General features: G+C 41.6%; 1 protein-coding gene across 36 annotated transcripts in view; it reads left to right on the top strand.

Annotated features, from left to right (window-relative positions):
• Positions 1 to 22,488, top strand: part of FNBP1 (formin binding protein 1) — a 109,249-nt gene that overhangs the window by 59,679 nt on the left and 27,082 nt on the right. For all 36 annotated transcript variants that reach the window (XM_087752473.1, XM_087752500.1, XM_087752499.1 and 33 more), the window contains 3 exons: positions 13,803 to 13,931; positions 15,690 to 15,836; positions 21,187 to 21,384. In XM_087752473.1, coding sequence (XP_087608599.1) covers positions 13,803 to 13,931; positions 15,690 to 15,836; positions 21,187 to 21,384 — 474 coding nt within the window. The remainder of the gene's footprint in view (positions 1 to 13,802; positions 13,932 to 15,689; positions 15,837 to 21,186; positions 21,385 to 22,488) is intronic.

Here is a 22,488-nt window from a genome sequence, read left to right as displayed (position 1 = left end):
TACAGAGACCTGTATTTGCATAAAAATTCTAAACAGATAAAGTCAGTTCTCTTCAGTAAGGCGATATCGGAGTTTAACATAACTGACATGGCTCTAAATGAGCTTATGCAAAATCAGTTCTAACTAACACTCTTGATTCTGTGACAGTCCAGCTTGTGAGGGCTCCCTGAGGAGTGCTTGCAGTTACTACGCGTTGCTGGTCGCTCTGTGATCCAGGTAGAATTAAACTTCCTGGCTTTTGGGCAACACTTTGAAGGTGTCCCAATGTCATTGGTTGCAATGAAGAACTACCAGGATTGTTGTTCATGGTCCTAGGTTTACAGCAGGACAACTCTTCATGTCATACAGACTCCTGGAATCCCCGCTTGTCACAGATGGCACATAGCTTTTATTTTTATTTCTCAGTTGCTGTCTGGTTGCAGAATCATTTCTGGCTTTTATAGATTGATCCCCATTCAGTGAAGCTTTTGAACTGATGCTTAATTTTAAACACACATTTCTGTTTCAGCATATCCGCCTTGAAATATTTTCTCTCTTTAGTTTGATTCAAAATTGGATGTGCAGAAAGATGTTTAAAGTTTAAATGTCCAAGTCCAGTGATGTACCTGTAACTTAAGGAAGCAATGGAGAGGGAGAAGACGTGTTTAAATTGCTTCTCTTTTTGGTGTTACACATCTGCTCAGAAGATGCAGTAACGTAGATCAGAAACACTGTATTACAGTGTGTAAGGGCAGTTTTGTCTTCCCTGAGTTTGATTCATATAGATAGAAAATAGCCAGAACATTTGAAAAGGTTTGTTTCTTTAAAAAAAAAAACAAACAGACAAAAAAAAAAGACAACAAACAAAAAAAGGCAAGGGGGAGGGGGGTGGGGAAACTGAAGCTTAAAATACACCAAACATTTTGTTGCGGGGACAGGAAAGGAAACTGAATTATAGGTAAAGAATCTTTTCTAGTCCAAGATAGCCCTTGTAAAATGTAGCTTTTGCTTCTCAAGAGGTCAGCTTCATTCTATTCTCAGTTAATTCAGTCCTGGGAAGCAATCAAATACAAATTTTTCTTTACATCTATGGAATCTTAAGATGTTTCTAGTATGCTGAGCATCATGGAGGTTGCGTAGCAGATAGCATCAAGCATGCTATTAGAAATGAGGACAGTAAATAAAAAGAAGCTCAGGAAATTTCCCCAAAGGGCTATTGCATATCAAAGGGAAAAATACCTCTGTGGTCTTGTAATTTGCTTGGCTATTAGTTGTAAATTCACCATGCAGATTTGATCCTTTGTTGCCTTCTGGATTTGCCAGGGCGCTTTACAGATGAATGCATGTACAGGACTGTTAAAGATGTAACACCACATGTGGGTTTTTCTGACGGAGGAGGATCATCGCTGCTTTATCTGTATAAAGTGATTTCAGAATACACTTTTTTTTTTTCATAGATAAAATTAGGACTTGCCCTAGATTTTTTTCAAAGCTGAGGCCATGTCAAAGGGATAGAGAGACATGACTTACTATTTGAAATAGAGAGCTGAAGCGCCTTACTTCTACATCCCTTTCGAAGGCTGGCCTTTTCTGGTCAGAGTGACAGGCTATGTATTGATGCTCTATCAATCTGATAGTGTTAGGTAAATTCTGGGAAGCAATCCCTACCCTGGTGGTCTTTCCCTGGAAAGTGAAGCAGAGAGGGGCTTCCCTTCTAAATTTCTCTAGCTTTTTATTGTATATATTTGTAAGCTATTTATTGCAAAACGAGTCTTAGTGGTATCTTGAAAGAAAAAAAAAAAAATCTGTTGCAGTTATGTGTGTTGGCTAGTCTCAGGAGAAGGCATTAGTCGACTTTCCAGTCAGTCAGCGGGGTAGATGGAGAAGGAAAAGGTTATCAAAATGAGTGGAATGTGAAATAATATTACTGAACAGAGAGAACAGTGTTTTCCAAGTGCATGTGTTTAAACCGGGTTCATCCATGTCAGGCTGTGAATAATGCCCTTTCTTTGCTTCCCTCCGCCCGTGTGACTGGGGCCGCTCTGACATAACTGCCAAGCGCAAAATAGGATCTTGTTTAACCGAGTGCTGCTGGTGGGGGCCGCTCTCGCCGGCTCAGAGGCTGCTCGGCTTCAGATGAAGCAATAGGATGACTTTTTACGATGATTTTTACCTCTTCCTTCTATTGCAGTGGTTCTGATTTCTCTTGCCCCTTATGGCTTGGCTGCTGCACTCCTACTCCTAAAAGCTCCCAAAAAATCTGTCTGGCCAGGAAAACGGACAATTTGGCTGTGTTCAGAGCCAATGCTATTCACTTTGGCAGAACAAGGTGCTCTTCAAGCAATGGGATCGGTCGCCCTCATTTCTTTGGCTTGAGATTGACACCTTGGCTACTTTAACTTGTACCTGCAAATATGAGCAGACACTAGAGCTATTTTTTGCATCATGCATTATAGAGTAATGGAATTAAAGTTCTGCAGTGATCACAATGACACATGCAATCAAAAGAATATATAGCTGCAGTTCCCTAATGCACCTAATGCTAAGCTGTATGAGGCTCTGAAACGCTCTCATCTCTCAATCTTTCAGTCGTTGCAGCCTTTGACAACGGCAGCAGGAAAACTCTGTGACAGAGCTGCCAGCTACCAGCGCTTAACGTGGCCTTGCCTAAGGGATAACTCTTGGTATTGCCATTTGCTAGGATTGAGTAACCAGAACAGTGGCAGGGAAGCAAATTAGAGAGTTACTTTCCTCCTTATTTCTCCAGGATTGTTTCGCAAAGGCCCTCAGGTGTGCGCTTAGAGGCAGGGCTGGATGTGCCCTATGGGCACAAGTATGGGTATCTTGCACCTAGGTCCAAACTCCTTCTGTAGGACCAGCTCAGGTTTGATGCGCAGAGGGTATCTGCCTTCTGTGCCACTTTTGCGGCCAGGATGGGCTCGATCGTCTTTGCAGCGGGTCAGTCTGAGAGTTGATCTCAGAGCGAGCAGGGTGTTTAGCTTTCTTTGCTATCATCTCCTTTTTTGGTGGTAGGAACATAGAGCAAAAGGCTGTGTTCAGTCTCTGCAATGGTCAGGGTCTTTATGCAGGAGCCAAAGGAGAGTGGCTCTGGGCTCCCTTCCCGTGTTTGCACCGAGCCTCTAAATTACCAGCAGCCGACATTTGCAGAGAAATGTTTAAGTGTCAACACAAAGCGCGGTTTGGCACAAAGGTTTTGTCAGTTCAGTTTAGCAAAGTCAGGGTACGAAGCTTACGGTGTTGCAGAAAGCTGCGCTGTGAAAATATCCTTATAAACCAAGTAAATGGTGCAGCATGCTGATACCGGGAAGTCTTGTAGGTATCACTGTAAGCTTTAGCTTCATTTGGATTGCAGTGGGACGTGTGCCTTAAAGCATTTCTCTTTCGAAAACCACAGTGGAGCTGCTTCAGTTTTTTGACCATTTGGGGAAATGGTCTCTGTCACCAGCGCAGAGCCGGTGTACATATAAGGAAGCGCTTTATTGTTTGTTCCTTCACTTCAGAGCTGCAATCGCTAAAAAGCTGACATCTTTATGGGGTAACGTGGTACCCAGTGGTGCCTCTGCAGACTTCTTGCAGTAAAAAAAAAAAAAAAAAAAAATCAGCTGGCTTTTCTAAAGGTTTGTTTTCAAAGTAGACTTTTCAGAATCTGTTTTTAAGGAGGAAGTGGCTGAGGCCAGCCATGGGAAGGGGCGAATGCTTTGCCTCTTGATTTGCACAGCAGTTGAGGGGGAGGACAGCAGTTTGAGGTACTCGGTGTCAGGCAGGATCTGTCCCTTTGCTGAAGAGGAGCACGGTCGTATGTTGGCATCCTAGGTGATAATTTAGGCAGCAAACAACTTCAGCTTTCAGCAGTGAAAAACGAGCTGTGCATGAGTTCCCAGAACTGCCGCCCTGAAGTCAGGGTTCATCACCTGATTCTGATTTTTGTTCCTGTTATGTTAGGAGGCTTCCACCTTGAGTGGTTTTGAGATTAATGTAAACGTGATGTGGATTTAGAAAGTAGTTTAGTAGTGGTAGATTTAGAAAGACAAATATGCAATTTTGACCTTAATTCTCATTAAGTCAAGAAGCTTCTGGCGCTGCTAAAAACATGGGGTGGGCATTTTGTTTTGCTGTGGGTTTTTGACTGACTTGAACCCACACCCAGAAAGGACGAGCTTGTATTAAGATTTTATTCATATCCTGTGACATTCAGAGATCTTTTCTGGGGCAGTGGGGTTTTCCTACTGGATTTGTTTTCTTACGTACTTACAGCTGCTTGAGCTTGTTGCAAGTCAGTTTGAAATCAAAATTATGCCAAAATTATCCAAGCTTATATCCAAAATTATTATTATTACAGAATTATCATTCCATTCCTTCCTCTCTTCTCTGCCCAATCCTATGTTATATCTAAAAACAAACAAATGAAAAAGTTGACAGTTCTATTCCTGTGCTGACTCTGAGATACTTAGGAGTTTTAGAGGTACTGGCCTTTTTTTGTTTGGTTGGTTTGGTTTGGTTTTTGGAGTGGAGAAACTGGGGGAAATAGAAGTAATCTCAAGTTTATTGAAATCTGTAGGAGCTTTCCCCAGTGCTCTGCAACTTTCAGATCAGTTTGTCTGCCATATCCAAGATCTTTGGAGTCCCAGAATAGCTTAAGATTTGCATAAAGGCATAAAACCTCATAATACAATGATCACCATGACATTAATTTTCTAGTCTGTAAATATAACTACAGAGAGATACTGACGTTTCACACTTGAAGTTTCATTTTCTCTTCTCTTTTCTTACGCCGCGTTCCCTGGGTGCTCACCATCAATTGCAAAGCAGCGTAAAGAGTCTGTATCTCCCTCCTTACCCAGAGGAGACACGTCCACTACATTGCCGTGGGGAGTCATGAGCTGAATCCCTGGCAAAGTCTTACTGAACATAGATGTAGAAATACTGCTACTTAGAAAGATTCTTGGAATAAGCTGATCTTCCTGCCTGTGCAAGTGCAGTTATGCTGTCAAGTGGTAAACTGCTTTTCCAGCCTGTCGGCTGCTGCGCTGCAGGACGCAAATCTCTTCATTAAGAATTTACACAGCCTTACAATGAAGGGTGCACTAAGCTATTTTTACTTGGGCTCTGGAGAAATCTCTGATCTGTGTTTCAGCACTGCCCTGCACACAGCGTTTACAGCATGCTTCGTCGGCACAGCAGCCAAGTCACAACGGAGCCGGATGCAGCGTGCACCACCGAAACCCCACAGGCAAACCATAGAGGAACATCTCCAGCTCCGTGCTCTGTTGTTGCATCGTGCATCACTGAGGTTTTAGTTAATTAAGACTGTCAGCAGGAAACTCTACAGCATAACCTGAGATTGTGGGTGCCTGCCTTCTGCAGACCATAACTACTAAATGGGCCTAATTTTTCGGGAGATGCTGAGTCATCTGCCCTGTGGCAGTGGGGCTTGTTGGATCTCCTCCTTCTCCTGCCCACCTTGAGGCACCTACTGGCATAATGAACTTCTCAGCATTTTGGAGAATGTAGTGCCAGGCAAAGGTGATGTTAGAAGGTGGACAAGCTGTGCAGTGTTTGTGTCATTAATATGGCGAATGCTTACTGCAGCGAGTAGTTCCAGAGGCTTTGCTTTTGTTATACGCTGCTGTGAATTTAGAAAAGTGCAGCAGCAGCGCCTCAGTGAAATATGGAGGCAAGGTGCGTAAGGCTCAGTCCTGAACGTAGTGCAGGAGGGCCTGGCCTGTGCATTTCTTATTCGAGAGTTAGATATTGCATAAGATTTGCCACGCTCTCTGCGTGGCGGTCAGTTTTACATACTTCAATTAGGCAGCTGCTTTTCTTTTGCTCCACAGATGGAGCTAGCTAAACCCTTCAGTGTCTTTGCTTGTGACGCGGGTCAAATTTCCCATCAATTCAGGTTCTTGGTAACATGATTTAAGGCCATAGATTCACAGTAACATTATTTCTCTGGGTTATGCAGACCCCAGTCTCCATCCTGAACTGCTTCCTTCCTGATGGATGAGGTAGTGTGTGAACGCAGGGAGTCCCTCAGGACAGTCATTTGCATTTCTGAAAGAGTAAGCCTTGTTTACAACCTGCTGTCTGTGACACCCTGCATAGCAGCTGTTTCCCTTTTGGAATCATGACTAATTTAGGAGGTTTGATTTCTCGTCAATAGAGTTAATGACTGCAGCAGGAGTGGCTGGAAAACTTAATAAGTATCTGTATGTATCCCGTGCATACACTGTGTTTGGTGTTAAGAGATCGATGAACAGAAGCCGCAGCCAGTTTTAGGGTGAGATAAGGAAATCCCATCTGAACTCACATTTCCTCTCTGCAGTAATGCTCCACATAGCAATCTGACTGAGTTTCCTAACAAAAAAACTCTGTTGGGAAGCAGGTTGCTAAAGGAGCAAACAAGTTAGGGAGGGAAAGGGGGTGTGAAGGGGAGGCTTAAGAGCTGCTTCTGAACTAAGGATCAACTGCAGTTTGAATCAGAAGTGTAATGTAACCAGCCTTCTTGGCTAATGTAAAGCAATTAGTTTATGCTATACAGTTGGAAAGCTTGTTTATAGTCATTCTGTCAAAATATGAGAAGAGATATCTTTACCTGTTTAAGAACTAAGGGAAAATAAAGCAGAGACCTCAGAATTTAGTTTATTGTTTGTAAGTTGTTCGGTTTAAGTGAATGTATTGTACGCATAAAGCTGGGGTTTAAGGCTGGCAAATTCATACTGGTAACTTTCTTCAACCCTGACTAGCCATTCTGCATTGGCTGTGTTTGTAAATTCTTTCTTGGAGAGAGATGACTAGAACTGTGCCCAGTATTCAAAGTATGAGCTAAGCCATCTATTATACAGTCCTGAAATAATTTCCATTATTTATATTCAATACTTACATTTATACACCGCAGAATTTAATTGCTTATGTTAGTACAACTAAACACATCTCCAGAAATCATTTAAACGTTGTTGGCCACTGCTCCGAATATATCTTTTCTTGTTACCTCCTCCCTCAAGTCTACATAGCCTTCCACCCACCGTGAACACCTCGTTCTTCCGTAATAACCTTTTGTTAGGTATCCTTGTGGAACTGCGTTTCTCCGAGCTGTGTGGCAAGCTACTGGATGTTAGCAGGGATTTGCAGTTTGGTCACCCAGAGAGTCTGGATATTTAGTATTCGTGACACGAGAGCGGCAGCGCAGGGAGGCAAACTTTTGGATTCCAGGCACAGTTACTTCACTGGGGCCTTGGAGCAGCGTGCTGAGAGGTGCTTCTCTGGCGCACATTGCCGTGACACTGGCTGCTGTTCTTAATTCTTATGTGATGGTCCTTCTCTTACACAACATTTAGACTGCTCTGAACGCTTTCCAGACCGAATTGAGGCGATTGGTTGCATGTGATAGAAAAGAAAAAGCGATACACTTGTTTTATGACCGGGAAATACAATGCTCCAATTTGTGCAGGGGAGTCTGCGGCAGAACTGAAGTCTAAAGCCAGGCAACCGAAGTCTGGGGCTCATTCCCTTATGTAAAATTTCAAGTAACCTCTAGCTGTCGGACTCCATTAATCAGCAAGCAACTGTTCCTTTAGCCATGCTGCAGGAGTGGTCCTATGAGTATAGGACTGACACAGTTAGGTGAGTCCTTGTTGTAATATGATTTTTGTTTTTTCAGTAGTGCAGATGGGACCAGAGCAATTCAAGAGCTGTGCTAGAGCCTTGTGCAGGGTGCTTACTGTGTTCCTGTCCCAGCTCCGTTAATTCGGTCCATCTTTCTTGTTAGAGCTTCAGTGGTGTTCTGTTGCTTTGGTGTATCTCTTATTAGCGTGCGCTTCTGTAGTCTGGCAGAATTATGTGGAATGCAGCTGCACTAGATAACAATTCCTGAGATCTGGTGATGAAGACTTTCCATCCCTTGTCAGTGGTTTGCTCAGTTGTATATTATATTCAGCCAAAGGATGAATCCACAGATTCTCAGATATTTTTTTTCCCCCTCCCCTCTTCTAATGTTAAAAGTAAGGATTTTTTCCTCTCTCTCCCCCCCCCCCCCCCGTTATTTTGCACCCCCCATTCTACCTTCTTGCTTTCAGGAAAGCAAATTTCAAAACCTTTTTCTGCTTGCCAGTTCAGAGAGACCAAACTGGTTATTGTAAAATAGTAAACAATGGAGCTTGATTTGGAGGCTATGTAAATCAAAGCCTGAAATCCTGGCCCTGTTTCGAAGCCCATGGCAGAATTCCCACTGTTATTAATGATTCTGCAAACGCTGCCAGTGTTGCTGCTACCAAGAGGCGCCCCGCCGCTGCTGGTGACGGTGCCCGCTGGTAACAGCGCGCGGCTATGTGAGGCTGGCCGCGGAGGGAGGACCAGAGCCCGCAGCTGAAAAATCTGTGAGCAATTGAAAGCATTCCTGAAATTGGTGAAGTGTTTCTGAGTCTGCCTTTATCATTAAGTTATTTTGAAGGGGTTGGGTAGTTGAAGGGGGGCAGGGGTGATTTTTTGTGTTTGCCTTTTAGTCTGATCTTGGATTTACCAAAGACGGATCTATTTTGGCAGGCAGTGGCCTGGCAGTGATGCATCTCACATGCTGTCTGGGTTTAAAAAAACAAGGGGGGGGGGGGAATGGGAGAAAAGAAAGAAGAAAGCAAACTACACCAAAGTTTTGACTGGAAACTCTGCCGTTCTGGACAAGAGCGACTGCTGAGAAGTTGAACTGTTCCACTTAGTGCGGATCAGCTGAATAGCAGCCAAAGCTTTTTTCTGCCCTTTTCAGTTATTCATATCACTCCCACCATAACAGCCTTGAGGAGCTGCATTTTTTGTCTGTGTAAACCCAGAAGACAGTGTGTCTATTGACCCTCTTGCCGTTTCTGGAATGTGTCTTAGAAAATTGTTCTCAGCAAAATATCCTTCATTCTTTTCTGTATTGGAGACCGAAATGGCAGAAAGTGTACTTGTTTTTTAAAAAATTCTCCTACACTTAATAATCAGTTGCCTTTCATATCGAACCGGATTTTGGGGGGAGAAGGTGTACGCAAGTAACACTATACAAGGATTTATTGTTTTGAATTCTCTGAGAGGTTGCATGTAATGCGTAACAGCTTACTAACATTTTCTCACGCGTTCAGGATCGACAGTGCCCATCATAAAGATGTCCGTATCCCCTTTCTCTATTAAATTTTCCCTTTCCGACTGCTGTTCAAAGGCATAAAGTACTAGGATTGATTTCAGATCAGCATATAAAGCTTTACTAGTACTGCATGTTTGCGAGACTATGGGGAACTTTCCTTGTCTGTAATACTTTCGTCTCATTTGGATATGCAGTGAGTACTTACGTTGCATCGTATTGCTAAACTGCAGGATTATTCAAGCAGGTGATGAGTAGGTTCAGACTAAATATTGTCTCCCTAACATGGGTTACTTCAGAGTAAAAGGGATGCAGGGTTAACTTTCATCTAATTTTTTATTTTAAAAGGGAAAGAAATACTTCTGTAAGTACTTTGGTCATGAAAGATTTTAGCTCATCCATGTCCCACCCTGGCATCTGTCATTTAGCTCGAAGCTGCCATCTCTGGACTCCTGGTGGAGTCATTTAAACATTTGGAACTAACTGTTGATGCTGTTTGAAAGTCTGGTTTTTGCAACTCAGTGGTTAGGTAGAAAATCTGCAGGAAATGTGGTCAAAATAATCTTGAGAGAATAATGGTTGGTTTTTTCCTGCTACCTTGTAGAAGAGAGAGAAGCCGTAGTGTGTGTTGCCAGTTCACATGGCTATTGAGTTCAGTGTTGTTTTTCATATAAGGTAAGTGCTGTTAAGGCTGATTTTTTTTTTTTTTTTTTAAATTTTATTTTTAAAAGCACTGAAGACAGCCACAATTCTACTGATTATTTTTTTTTTTTTAAATCAACCATTTGAAAGCCCCGCAGTTAGCTACTGCCCTGCATTCTCCCCCATCAACGAGCAAGGCTGTTAAAGGAAGGAAAAAAGATGGGGTTTTATTATGTTTAATAGCAATTCTGTGTAAGTTCTGCGAGAAAAGAGGTCACGCATAAGAAGCCTTACCTGCTGCTAGGGTGCTTTTAACTAGCTCAGTATATCAGAGCTACGCTTTCTTTACCTGGAGTTTTCTTTCAGAGTTAGTTATAGAAAACGCTCCCTGGTGTGATTGTGTTTAAATCCGATTGCCGTGATGGTGGAAACCTGAAGTTTTCCTGTATGCTCGTTGCAAGGTTAATGGTGCTGCAGCTACTGGGCTGTCCTTCATTCTTGGGAGTCCTTTTCTTGATGAGACGTACATTGGCGTACGTGACCTTTTGGTTTTGTTGCTGCCATATGAGCTCAGAGAAGAACTGCCGTAACAAAACCAGACTTTGGAGAGGAGGCAATATGTACGCACACTGTGCATGTTCATTTGGGGACAGAAAGATGTTACAAAGGTACATTCGGGGGGGGGGAGTGGGCAAAATCTGTGTATCCTTTGCAAATGTGTGCAGGAGCACACATTTGAAAGCAAGCTGCTTTTCTGCTTCTCCCCACAAATCCCCCAAATGTACCTACCCTTTTCTGCTTTTTCGTGATGCCGAAAGGTGACCTCATTCCTTCTTCCTTTCAAGAGGGGAGGGGATTTTTTTGTTGCATTACGAGTACCTAGCCTTGACATCTCTTACAACTGAGTAATCTGGCAGTCTGTAGAAGATCTGGATCGTGGTTTCACATGTGGTGCTGGAACCGTGAGCTCTTGCTCCGTCGTCCCTGCCCAGCTAAAGGAGAGAGTATATTGACTGAAAGCTGCATCACATTATCATCCTCTTATAGCTGAAGTCATGGTCTGGTTTTCCAGAGACCAATTATTCCAAAGCCTTTCCTCCTAAAAATACTGTTCAGAGCAGATATTTTAACATTAACTCTAAGAAGCCCAAAAAATACCTTCTCTGAAGCTCTTTGCATGCACAAGTGAGCAGTAAAGAAGGCAAACATTTATTTTCTGTAACACTCAACTATAAGTTACTCCTGAAATAGCTCCTGTGACTCTGTGCAGCTCCAGGCCACTGTATCCATTACTCCGAATGTGAAACTTAACATCACCGGCTCTTTTTTACCATTCTGTGCTTCAGCAGAGTGCAGGCACCTAGCTATAAAATATAATTCTGTTAATACTAAAGTGATGATGTTTGAGGAAGTGACATACTCAAATGAAGTAATAAAAAAATTCTAGACTTTTTTTATATTTTTATTTTAAGATCCAAATACCTCATTGGAAAAATATTTAAACTGTTTGAAGCTTGCCAAATGCATTAAATGGCCAGGAGAAACAAAACATCACTGGGGCTCTCATACAAAAAATTGTTGGTTTTGGAATGTACCCAGTTTTACTTATCTGCTGCCTCCTCTTATGTGGGGCCAGTTATGATAGTTTTGGAAACCAAGCGTCTACTCCTGTATACATTTAGCTCAGAGTTACTTTGCTCATATCCGACCGATGAGCTCGCCCATGAAAATGAACTCTGATGGCTTAATGTTGGCTGGATCTGCCTGGAAATGTGTAATAATGGATTTCTTGTTTTTCTGCTTCAACAACAGAGTCAAGGGACAAATTCCTGAGTTGCATTATTTTAAAAAAATTAATAATAAAAAAGAAAAGACAGCTGTACGAGTGGGACTGGGGCTGTTGTAGAAGGCGGCTCAAACAATGGGTTGCTCTTAGGTAGATGAAGAGAATGGGCCTCACAAATGGATGCTGAGCTGGAGCAGCTGGGACGTGAGGAAGGGGTTGGGCGACAAGCGGACATTACCCTTACAGCTGTCAGCCTTTCCATGGCTGACTTTGTTTTGCTGGTAAATTTGTTTGTAGTACAAAGCTATATTGTTTTCCACTCGTATTTAATGTAGCTATATAGGAGTGTGGGGATGATAAAGTTTAATAAGCTATATAGCACTTGGGCAGAAAACATGATTGATATGGCTTCTTGGAATTTCACTGCAGCAGGTAAATTTTCTGAAGTTATATATGCATCTGTTACAGGGGTTAGCGGACAGTTAAAACTCCTGGGGAACAAGCAAAGTTGAAAGTTTTTTTTTTTTAATTGGATTTATTTATTTGGTTATAGTTTCAGTCTTTTCCATTTGATGCTACTGTTTCATCTCCTGTTATGGACTCGGTGTCCAGCATTTTCTCATTGTGCTTGAATTATTTTCGTAGAAAGAATGTGACGGGGATCTAGGAAATTCCTACAAGTGACTGCGCTCGCAAAAGAAATAGCTGAATTGAGGTGACATAAATTATTAGGTGAGATGTGCGAGCTGGACAAATGGGAGGGAAGCCTGTTTCTTTGCAAACTGAGATTTGAAACCTTCTGGCAGAAATTGTTACCTTCCAGTTATGATTACTAAAATGTTCCATGATTTGGTATTTCATGGGTTTATTGTCAGGAAACTATTGTCTGCTTGGAACAGTTCAAAGAATAACCCCATTCTGAACTGTTTTTAACAGGAGCCCACTTAGAATATGCTAAAATTAATTGTTGTGCTGGTTTCCCTGAAACACCCCAAAATCCTTTAAATGAGTTTTAAAGTGGTCTTTCTTTCCCCTTTCTTAAAGGGATTATTCTGAAATTGAGGGAGGGATTGGACCACAATGCTTTCTGGTTGCTCACAGCACTGTTCCAGGGCTAGGTAGACAGCGGAGGGCGAGGAGACTCTGTGAGCACCTGAAAAACGAGTGCAAACTCAGGATAGTTTTGATTCACAAAGCCAAAGCCTACGCTCGCTCCGATCGATGGCAGAGCTCTTGCCGGAGCAAGCGTTTGGTCCATGGCCGTGGAGCAGGCTCTGCTGGGGCAGGTGGGAGAGAGGGGAGCTTCAACAAGCGGGTGCTGGACAGGGAGCGAAGGCACGTGGGTGCGGGGAGCTGGGTAGGAAGGGAAGAGGAGGAAGAGCCGCTGTATGAAGGCCAACAGCAAGGAAGGAAAAGGCAACTAAAATAAACAGATGGGATAGACAGTAAGGGAATAATATTGGGCAGTGAAACAGATAACAGAAGGCCTTGGGAAGCAGAATTGTAAGGGGAGGAACTGGAAAATACAGAAGGGTCACTCAGGGACAGATTGTTCTAGGGAAGGTTAATTCCCCAGTGCTCTGCTATGCTGGGTAGCAAAGCAAATCATCTGTGTAGGTAAAAATAGCAAGGGAGTTGTCTCAGCTGCTACTCAGGCTCCCCTTTCCTTGTGCACTTCATGCCGGCGCTACTCAAGGAGGTGTAGATAAAAGACTTTGCAGAGAGCGCAGTGGGAGCATGTATGAAGATGTTTTGTCGTGATTATGTTGGCTAAGACATGCGAAATGAGACAAAACCATTTTGTTTTGTCGCTTCCCTTTCCCCCAAAAGTACTGCTAGCCAACAGGTAAGCAGTTCATTAGAGAAAAGGCGGTGCCATCCAACAGGGCATGCAGTGGAGCACGAAGAGTGTCCGCAAGCGTACAGAAAACGGGCATGCCCGTTAAGTGGGCTAGTAGAGGGGCAAACTTGTTCCGCTGTTCTACATGCAGTACGAACAGAGGTTGTTCATGGAATGCAAAATGGTTCATGGAAATAGCATGTCATAACAAGAAAAGAACACAGCGGTGTGCACACTGCAGGCTTATGCTTGACGTAGATGAACTGTTTCACAAAATAGGAGTAAACCAAAAGCTGAAGTGTTCAGAGACCCATATGCGAATGCTCCTGTGCTGCCTACTGGTAAGGATAGTAAGATGAGGAGTAACGCAATGCAATTTCTTTCCATGTAGTATAAATTATAAATTTCTTTTGGCATTTCTTTAGGCAAGACAGCAAGCCCAGCTGCGACATCAAATGGCAGAAGACAGCAAAGCGGAATATTCTTCCACTCTACAGAAGTTCAACAGTGAGCAGCATGATCATTACTACACACACATACCAAACATCTTCCAGGTAAGGGTCACTGGCACTGATCTAGAGCAGCTCATAATCTTGTGATAAGAGCAGAGGGGCGTATTGCACATCGCCTCAATGCTATGACCCTATCTTTTACTTTTCGGTGATTTTTGTTGCTGTTAGCAAATTTTATATGCAGTCTGCCAACACAAGAGATGGAGAGCTTGGTAGGATAAATTGTCCCTTTCTCTTAGACTAGATATCAAGTGATGAATAATATATGAGGAAGGTGACATTGAATTGTCATGATAGATTACGATAGTCTTTGGAATCCTCACAACCTTGCTCTGTTAAACTCTTGTGTCCGTGCAGCTGCAGAATGAGAGCATTATTTGCATTGTTGGGGCAGGAGTCAGCTGGGCATCATTACATCTGTAGAGCCTCACAGCCCTTTATTAACCTGTCTTCAAATCGAACTTCACAGATGTTTAAATTTAAACCACAATAATTCTGCAGTAGTGAATGTCAAAGGGTCTAAGCAAACTTGCTCATTATGTCTTAGGGTGCCTGAAGAAAGACTGTAGAGAAAGAACAAAAAAGCCATCAGATTTATACTGACCGCAGATCTGACTTTGTGCTTGACTGAACAAAGAGAGATTAATGTAGTAGAAGAGAAGTTCTAAATGACTGTTCCATTGTAATGGGTCATAAGCATCAGAAGTGGAAAATACAACCTCTTTAAGGGAGCAAATGTCACATGCTTCTCATCTGATGAGAAATAACTGATATTTGAGTAGCAAATAGGCATTTTCTTATCCGTAGCTGGAAATTCTTAGCTAAATGGACACCTCCTTTTTTGCTTCATGGTATTTCAAATCAATGTCTTGAGGTAACTTCTCCCTGGCATCAGATATAAAATTCTTGCAGTAGATTTGTATTTACCAGATCTAGTGTTAAGCGCTCTGATTTGTAGGTGAGCATGCTTAAAGTACTGCAGAAGTATCCTTTTCACTACCAGTGCACCAGTAAGCTCTAGTGTTTTCTTTTAGATGTTGAAATAAGAAGTTGTTTTGTAAATTATTTGTTGCTTGTGAATCTGTCAAGGCAATGGGGAGTTTTAAGTCAACAATGCTCCGTAAGATTCCTGCAGTCTAATGTGAAAGAGGCAGTTCTTGTTCATGCCCTTCTGTATCCTGTTATTATCTGTCATAATAGCGTTATGCCACATCCAGTTTCCCTCCGTTGTAAACGAGAGGTCCATGGAATAGATGCTGGAGATCGTGGCACTGAATCGGTCGAGCAACAGGGAGCATGTGTTGAGAAGCCCTGGTGTGAACAATACATGATATATAGGACTGCCTGTAAACCAAAAATTGCCTTGAGGGAAAAGGAGAAGGGGGGACATCAAGATTTTTGTTTGCTTCGATTCTGCAGTGGTATGAAAATAAGAGCTTTCAGAACATGTGTAGAAAATGGAAGAATTTATTGTTGCAGAAATTCTTTTAAAAGCCTGAGGAGCCATCCTTACAAAAGTCTAAAGCTGGGGTTTTGACAAATCAGCATTTTTTAACATAAAAAGTTAATTGAAAATTTCCCAGTAATAGTAACAGAGATTACTTTTCGAATGGCATTTTGACGTTTGAGGGAACAATATCACTTGATGCCTTCATGAGAACAGCTGTCCTAGTTTGTCTGTTCTTAAAAATATATTTAAACCATAAATTTTAAAGCAGCTGATGTATGCTGGGGAGAAAAATTGGTTGAAACTGTGAAGTTAATCTTGGTATTTGATCTGAATGAAATGTAATGTCTTAGAAAATACAAGAGATGGAGGAAAGAAGAATCGTGAGGATAGGTGAATCCATGAAGACTTTTGCAGAGGTCGACCGCCAAGTGATCCCTATCATTGGAAAGTGTCTGGATGAAATAACAAAGGCTGCAGAATCAATCGATCACAAGAACGTAAGTGTTGCATTGTGTGGATTGTTGATTGTCATCTTTAGTGTTGGTCACATACATGGAGACCTAAATCCTGGGTCCAGGCTGCAGCATGAGAGCTTTATAATCATAGAACTAAAACAAAGAATAGTTTCTTGTCCCTCACTACTTTGTCTGAGGCGGGATGTGCTCCCATTATTTCCCAAATCTACTTAACGCCCAGCGTCTACTGCCACACTTTTACCTATTTATTTTTTTTTGGTTTCTTTCCTTTTTCTTTTAGGAATAGTCTCTCCTTTTGCTAGGATAATTACTTTTTGAAATAACTGTAATTGAAAAATAGGCTTCTGCATAGAATAAGGAAGATACCTAATAATCACTAATTCTTACTCAGATGGGTTCTGTGTCTAATAGTCAGAAAACTGAATGTTGCAGAAATGTCTTCATTCCAGTTAGTTTTATAATAATTGAAGTATTTAAAGTATTGGCTGCATAAATTATTGCAAACGACTGGCAAAATTTCTATTTTAGTGTAAAATCTTTCTTTGCAGATTTGAGGTTTGCTAGCAATCTGTAAACGAGCTCACACAAATCTTGATTTCTGAACATCACTGTAGGAGTAAAAAGAAGCCTTTCTGATAAAAAGGCTGATAAATTGTTCGGTTGAGCTTCCTGACGTACAGTTAGCACAAGGGCAAATGTGTTTTCTATTTTGTTTTCAGAATGATCTGCTCCCTTTGTAAATGAAGTCTCTGCTCTTTCAGCCCTTCTCATGGATCACATTAGTGCTTCAAATACAAACAGCATGTGTCTTGCTGGCTGTTTGAATTTCTCATACGTCTTTTTCACTGGAATCTTTTCTGAGCTATTCAGTACCCAGAACCTGGAGGCTGCCATTAATTGGCAGCATAAGCCTGAGGCTGAAGTTTTGAAATGAATCCACTACTTTCTGCTCAGCAATTGCTCTCACAGAGAGCGGCATAGGAGACCAAGGAATCTGAAAATTACTCTTTCAGGGTGGGAGAAGGGGGAGCTGGGGCACAGATTCCCATGTTAGAACAACGTACCCTTCTTGAGATCCAGCTTTTGGTGCTGCATGGTGAAATCGTGTTGGGGAGATTCATATCTAAGGCTGTACTCTGCTTGAATCTTAAGTGAGGTCTTAGCAAAACACACACAAAGCTTAAGCTAGGTGTTTGAATCACCATGAATTTCATATTCAAGTTAGTCTCTCTTGCACACAGATAAGTCAGATTGATGGCTCATGTGCACAAGTATGACATTAGAAACCGGTGGCTTTGAGCATTGGTAACTAAGGGATCTCCTGTAAACACCATGCTACCAAAAATGTATTTGTTATATCTGAACAATTACAAAGGGTTTAGCATGTTCTATCTGGAAAACAGTTATGTCCATAAAGGTTCTTTTTTCTTCTTAAATATCACCAAGGATTTTTTTTTCATCTCTGGAACAGTAGTTTCTAACTGTCTTGACTCTGATAAAAGTGATATGCTTGTTCCTGCCTTTCTGCAGGATGCAGGTCCTGCTACTTTACAAGGGTGGCCATAGGTGAACACAGTAGCAATTTAAAAGCTGTATCTTCTCGATTTCCAGATCGCGTACTACTTTTGCCACTAATGCAGAGTATTACAGGAGACCTTTCCCATCTGACCCCTTAATGTTATAAGAGGCAAGTTTGGGCTCTCTTAGGCTACCATCAGGATAGTTTCTCCCTGTCCTCGAAAGATTCAAATTGAAGGTTGTCTCCTTTACTCATCTCTTTCAAGCTTGAAAAACTTTGCATAGGAAAGTCGACTCAATCTGAGCTGTAGTCAACTTTGAAAATGAGGTCAGATTCCAGGAAAGTTGAATGCAAGGACCGCTGGTGCTAATACAGCTAGTATAATGGTGAGCAAAACGAAGAGCCTGCTGAGCAGGAAGAGCTTTGTGTGAACTGCGAGCCCACACAGACACGTGTTTCCCAGCTGGGAGGAGATCTCCAGGATCTGGTAATCATAAACAAACATACAGTATCGCCAAACCTGAAATGTGTAAGGTCAGACGCTATGACACTGAGAAATGGCAGTGATGCATTTGGAGTTCTTATTTAGCTCTTGGTATCCTTTGGTTTTATTTTCACTTTTTCTACCCGGCTATCCCATGCAGAGTTGCTGAAGTAGGTGAGAGGGGAGAATGAAAGCTGTGCTCTTTATGCAGTAATTTCAGTTCAGAAACCAGAGCTTTAAATGGAACAACCACAACTAATATAGAAGATGTATTGGTCAGAAAGAAAAAACAATTACAGAGAAAGCACCAATTCTTAGTAATTTACCCTGAGTACCAAACTGTGTGTCAACTCTAGCTGAAAGGATGTAAGAACCTGCAAGTTCTGCAGCGGTTTTTTTTTTTGGTCTGTCAGTAAAACATTACGAGCTGATGGTAAGTAATTTCTGTTTAAAAAGAAAAAACAAAATAAAAGCAGCAGAACTTTACACTTCGTGTAGGTATCTTGGAGCTTTTTGATAATCAGTTTTCAGCTTCAGATAAGTTTTTCTTACAAACTTTGTTCTATGAAGGGGCGGTTCCTATGGCATCTGTGAACCACCACGTTTTCTAGCATCAGAACTCTGTAGTAAATAGGAAGGAAAGATGTAGTTCCGTGGTGACTTTGACACAGTGGAAGTGCAGACTGCTAACAGCAGGCCTCCTTTCCATGGCCTGCTCCGTGCTCCCTCCCTCTGCGGGTGTTAGTAGGATTGTGGAAGACCACTTTTCTTCCAGGGCCCCTGTTTCGTTGGATAGTGTTAAGAAAGGGAATGACATATGGGACAGATTTACTACTTTCTATATTCTCTGCAGCTTAAATATTAAAGTTCTGCTTCGTGCCCACTTCCAAAATGGCCAGTCTTTCAGGCTTAGTTACTTAATTTGTAACTGTGTAAATAGGATTGCTTTATGCCGTCACTGAAGTGTATAGAATTCCCGCTAATAGCAACAGAAACTCCGGATTTGGCTGGGAGTACCGGTTAGCCCTGTGTTCCTAATGCAGTTGTAAATATGCTTCTTTTTCATCTCCTCTTTCTAACAACTCGGGCAACGCAGAGGTCATGTTGCAAGGGTAAGCTGTAGTGACTGCTGGGTGAACCTATGCAGAATTTGCTTCAAAAGGCTCTAGAAGCAGATAAAATTAATTTGTTATGGACTTGGGAGTTCCTGTTATGACATTATCTCTGTGATATATGGAACATGCTGGTTATTTTTAGCTCCATTGTAGTGGAAGGATGTTTTGACTAAATGGAAGGAACAGCCTAAAATTAAGAGGAAAAAATGAAAAGCTCCATGCATAGGATAAAATACCAATAGAATATTTAATATAACCTTGTGTATGTTTATAGTCTCTTCCTTCTTCATCTTGCTTCCATGACTATTATTAAAAATCTCTTCAAATGTCTAGAAGTTTTAATGGCAGACTAGGATGAGATAATGGAAAGCATCGTTCTACCTCCCTAAAAGCTGCCGTAGGATTTTCACAGCACACTGGATAGGTCGAGGATCTTAAACCTGGATTTTCTTCACAATCCCAGGAAGACTTTTGCAAAGCTCTTCCTGTACCTGTGTTTTGCTCAGTTGAGCCTGGCCTCTGGATGTGCTTATATCCCACTAGATTTCTCATGAATAGTGTTTTACCTACAGACATAAGCAGAATCTGTGAAATGCCTTCAAAGCAACAAGTTCATCTTTTTTATCTGAGCAGGATGGTGATGCTCTTCTCTAGAGACTAAGAAGATATTTGTGTGCTGTGGCACAGTTTCTCTAATGATCTTAGAAGAAAACCGTTAGAACAGTATAACATTAAAAGCTCTCTTCCAAAGAAGTAGATGAGAAGTGTGTTACAATAAATTTTTTTCTGAGTCCGTTAGATTTAAATGCATTCAGCAAGCTGAAGTCTGAATTCGAGCTCAGGTATAATTAATTGTGTTTGCAGATCTGACTAGGAAAAATGCTATATATTGTTTTGCTTTGATTTATTTTTTTCTTTTCCCTCTGTCAAAAAAAAAAAAAAAAAAGGCAAACACATTGTACGCAGTATACAGCTGGTGTGCGGCTGACTTGCATCTAGCACTCCTCGTAGTGCCAAAAGGGCGTGTGGCTTCGATGACGGCGCCGGGAGCTCCCAGGCGCTGCCCGCACCGAGGTGTTGGGCCACTTGCGTGACCTTGGACTGCTCAGTTGTTCAGTAAAGCTCATAAGATAAACTCCTGCCGTTTACTGTAGCTGAGTTCACAAGCACCAACTTGTCAACTCGTGGCAGTGTGATCACTTAAGAGCTCCCTTATATAGGAATATTTATTGGGATTTTCCACTAGTTTGCTTACAGCTGCATGCCCAGCAATTCTATACCTTAAATCTTTGTTTAGAGTCACTTAAGTTACCTGTTCAGTGACTGAAGTATGATTGCTTTTCTAGTCAGTAAAGTTAACAGTAATAAGCTCTTAGTCATTTTTACCAGTAGACATGAAAAAGCCTTTGAAAGATGTTTGTATCAGAATTTTTATTTTTGTGTTGGAACAGAAACAAAGGGAATGAAGACCTTGCTGGTTGTGGTCATACTCAGGGGTTGTGCAGCCCAGTGGAAGGTTGGAGTGAGGAGACCTGAGTTCACTTTTCCTAAGCATCATCTTTAGTTAACTACAATGACCTATGCTTTAATGATAGTTATGTTTTTTGTTGGTTTTTTTTTTTTTTATTTTCCTAAATAGACCACAGTCCTCTGCTTTTTATCTGTTGGTGTTTTGCATAATGACTGGTCTCAGTGATACCTTTTCAAAATGGGCTAGAATTTCATTACAGGAATAATGGGCTGTTTGAGACAAAAGCTCGCCTGCTTTATTTCCGTAAATTGTTTATTTAGAGATCTATTCTGAAACTGAGCTTGTAGCCATTTATGTTCCCAGTTGTAACACATTCTGACTGACATAGGTTGGAAACTTTTGTTCTGTGTGGGGTGGTTCTTGTGTTCTTAACTGCATTTATCACTTCAGTATCTGGGAGTATTAAATCTTACGTATTAGTGTGCCTTGTTTTGGTAGGATACTATGCTGCACCTAGGTGTTTTTTTTTAAAAGCACATCATGATAGCGAAAGTAGGTCCAAGAAAAGTGCCCTGATCTTGGAGCAGAAGGTGGAGAGACTTGTATTGATCCTGGGCGTTCGTTCCCAGGATGTTTGTTCCCAGGAATGAGACTGGTCCCTGTAAAGGCTGGTTCCCGCACAGGTGAACTTCCTTGTCCTTGTACTGTTTCTCTATGCCACCAATTTGATGACAGCCCTCATCCGAGATGTTTATGCTTGTACTGGATCTGTCCCATTTCAGGATTCACAACTGGTAATAGAAGCCTTTAAATCAGGGTTCGAGCCTCCGGGAGATATCGACTTTGAGGACTTCACGCAGCCCATGAAGCGGACTGTCTCGGAATCCAGCCTTTCCAACTCCAGAGGGGATGGGAAGTCTGAGCCGAAGTTTGGTGGCAAATCCAAGGGCAAGTTATGGCCATTCATCAAGAAAAATAAGGTACTGACTTGCAAACTTGAGCGTGGTGCTAGTATGTGTATAGTCAGTAACTCTGCCTTGTCTAGTAATCCTGGCAATTGCAAATTTTTAAAGAGAATTTTAGATTCAGAAAGTTAATAACTGATGTCTTAATGTGGTGTTTTGTTGTAGTCTTTGGTTACTTAAGTTTCTTTATATATTTAATTTTTTTTCTCGTATAATTTGTTTAATTATGTTGCAGTTTTTGTATTAATTTAACTTCAGTTGTCACGTCTCTGCCATGGTCCATTACTGTTCCTAACTCGGAAGGAATTGTATACCACTTACCTAGTGCCATGTGTGCTGACTAACATTGTTACTTTGGGGAAGCTTTAATGTGGCATTACTGTTTTGACACTTCTAAAACTCTCCTTGGCTTTTCATTTGCGTTATCTTTTCAGTCTGTGCACTGGGTTCAGCAGTTGGGTGGCTGGGAACAAGGAATTGCTGCGATTCATTCTTCTTAAGCACAACTAATGGAGCACAACTAACTGAGCAGTTGACTTTTTTAAGAGACCATATTAACTTATGTATCCATTAAACCTTTTTCATTTCACTGTCATATTTTACACCATAATGCATGGCAGCATTTATCTGGGGTTACCAGAACGTGTCAGGGTGACCGGACGAAATTAGTTTTCAGTAGCACTGATGGAAGCCCAGCGTAGCTTTGTTGTTCTGATCTCACCCTTGCTCTGACCCGTACCAAACCACTTCTACTAATTACAGAGTCAAAAAATCTACCTGTTCAAAATGGATCGTTCCTGTTGTGCTGGTATATGAGAGAACACGGCTGTCTGGTGCTTACATCAGTGTAGCCAGGAAAAAAAATTAAAAAACAGGACTAAGTCCTGAGCAAATTCATAGACCAATTTGTAAAAGTGAAGTGTGATGGACGTTACTGAGGTATGATTTGAAAGCAGGAAGGAATGTGGTTTGTTGTTTTCCAGATAATAGAAACGCTACTGGGCACTAAGGTACCTTCCTTATCTGATCCATTTAAATTCAGGTATTTGAAAGCTCTATCCATATGCATTATTCTGAGCTGTCCACAGAGCGAGAACAGGGCAATTTATGGGGATAGCG

This window comes from Nipponia nippon, unplaced genomic scaffold (genome assembly GCF_047370975.1).
Source record: "Nipponia nippon isolate SJK-2023a ecotype South Korea unplaced genomic scaffold, ASM4737097v1 scaffold_16, whole genome shotgun sequence".
In the NCBI taxonomy this organism is placed as follows: Eukaryota; Metazoa; Chordata; class Aves; order Pelecaniformes; family Threskiornithidae; genus Nipponia; species Nipponia nippon.
This window is presented reverse-complemented; position numbering and strand designations above follow the sequence as displayed.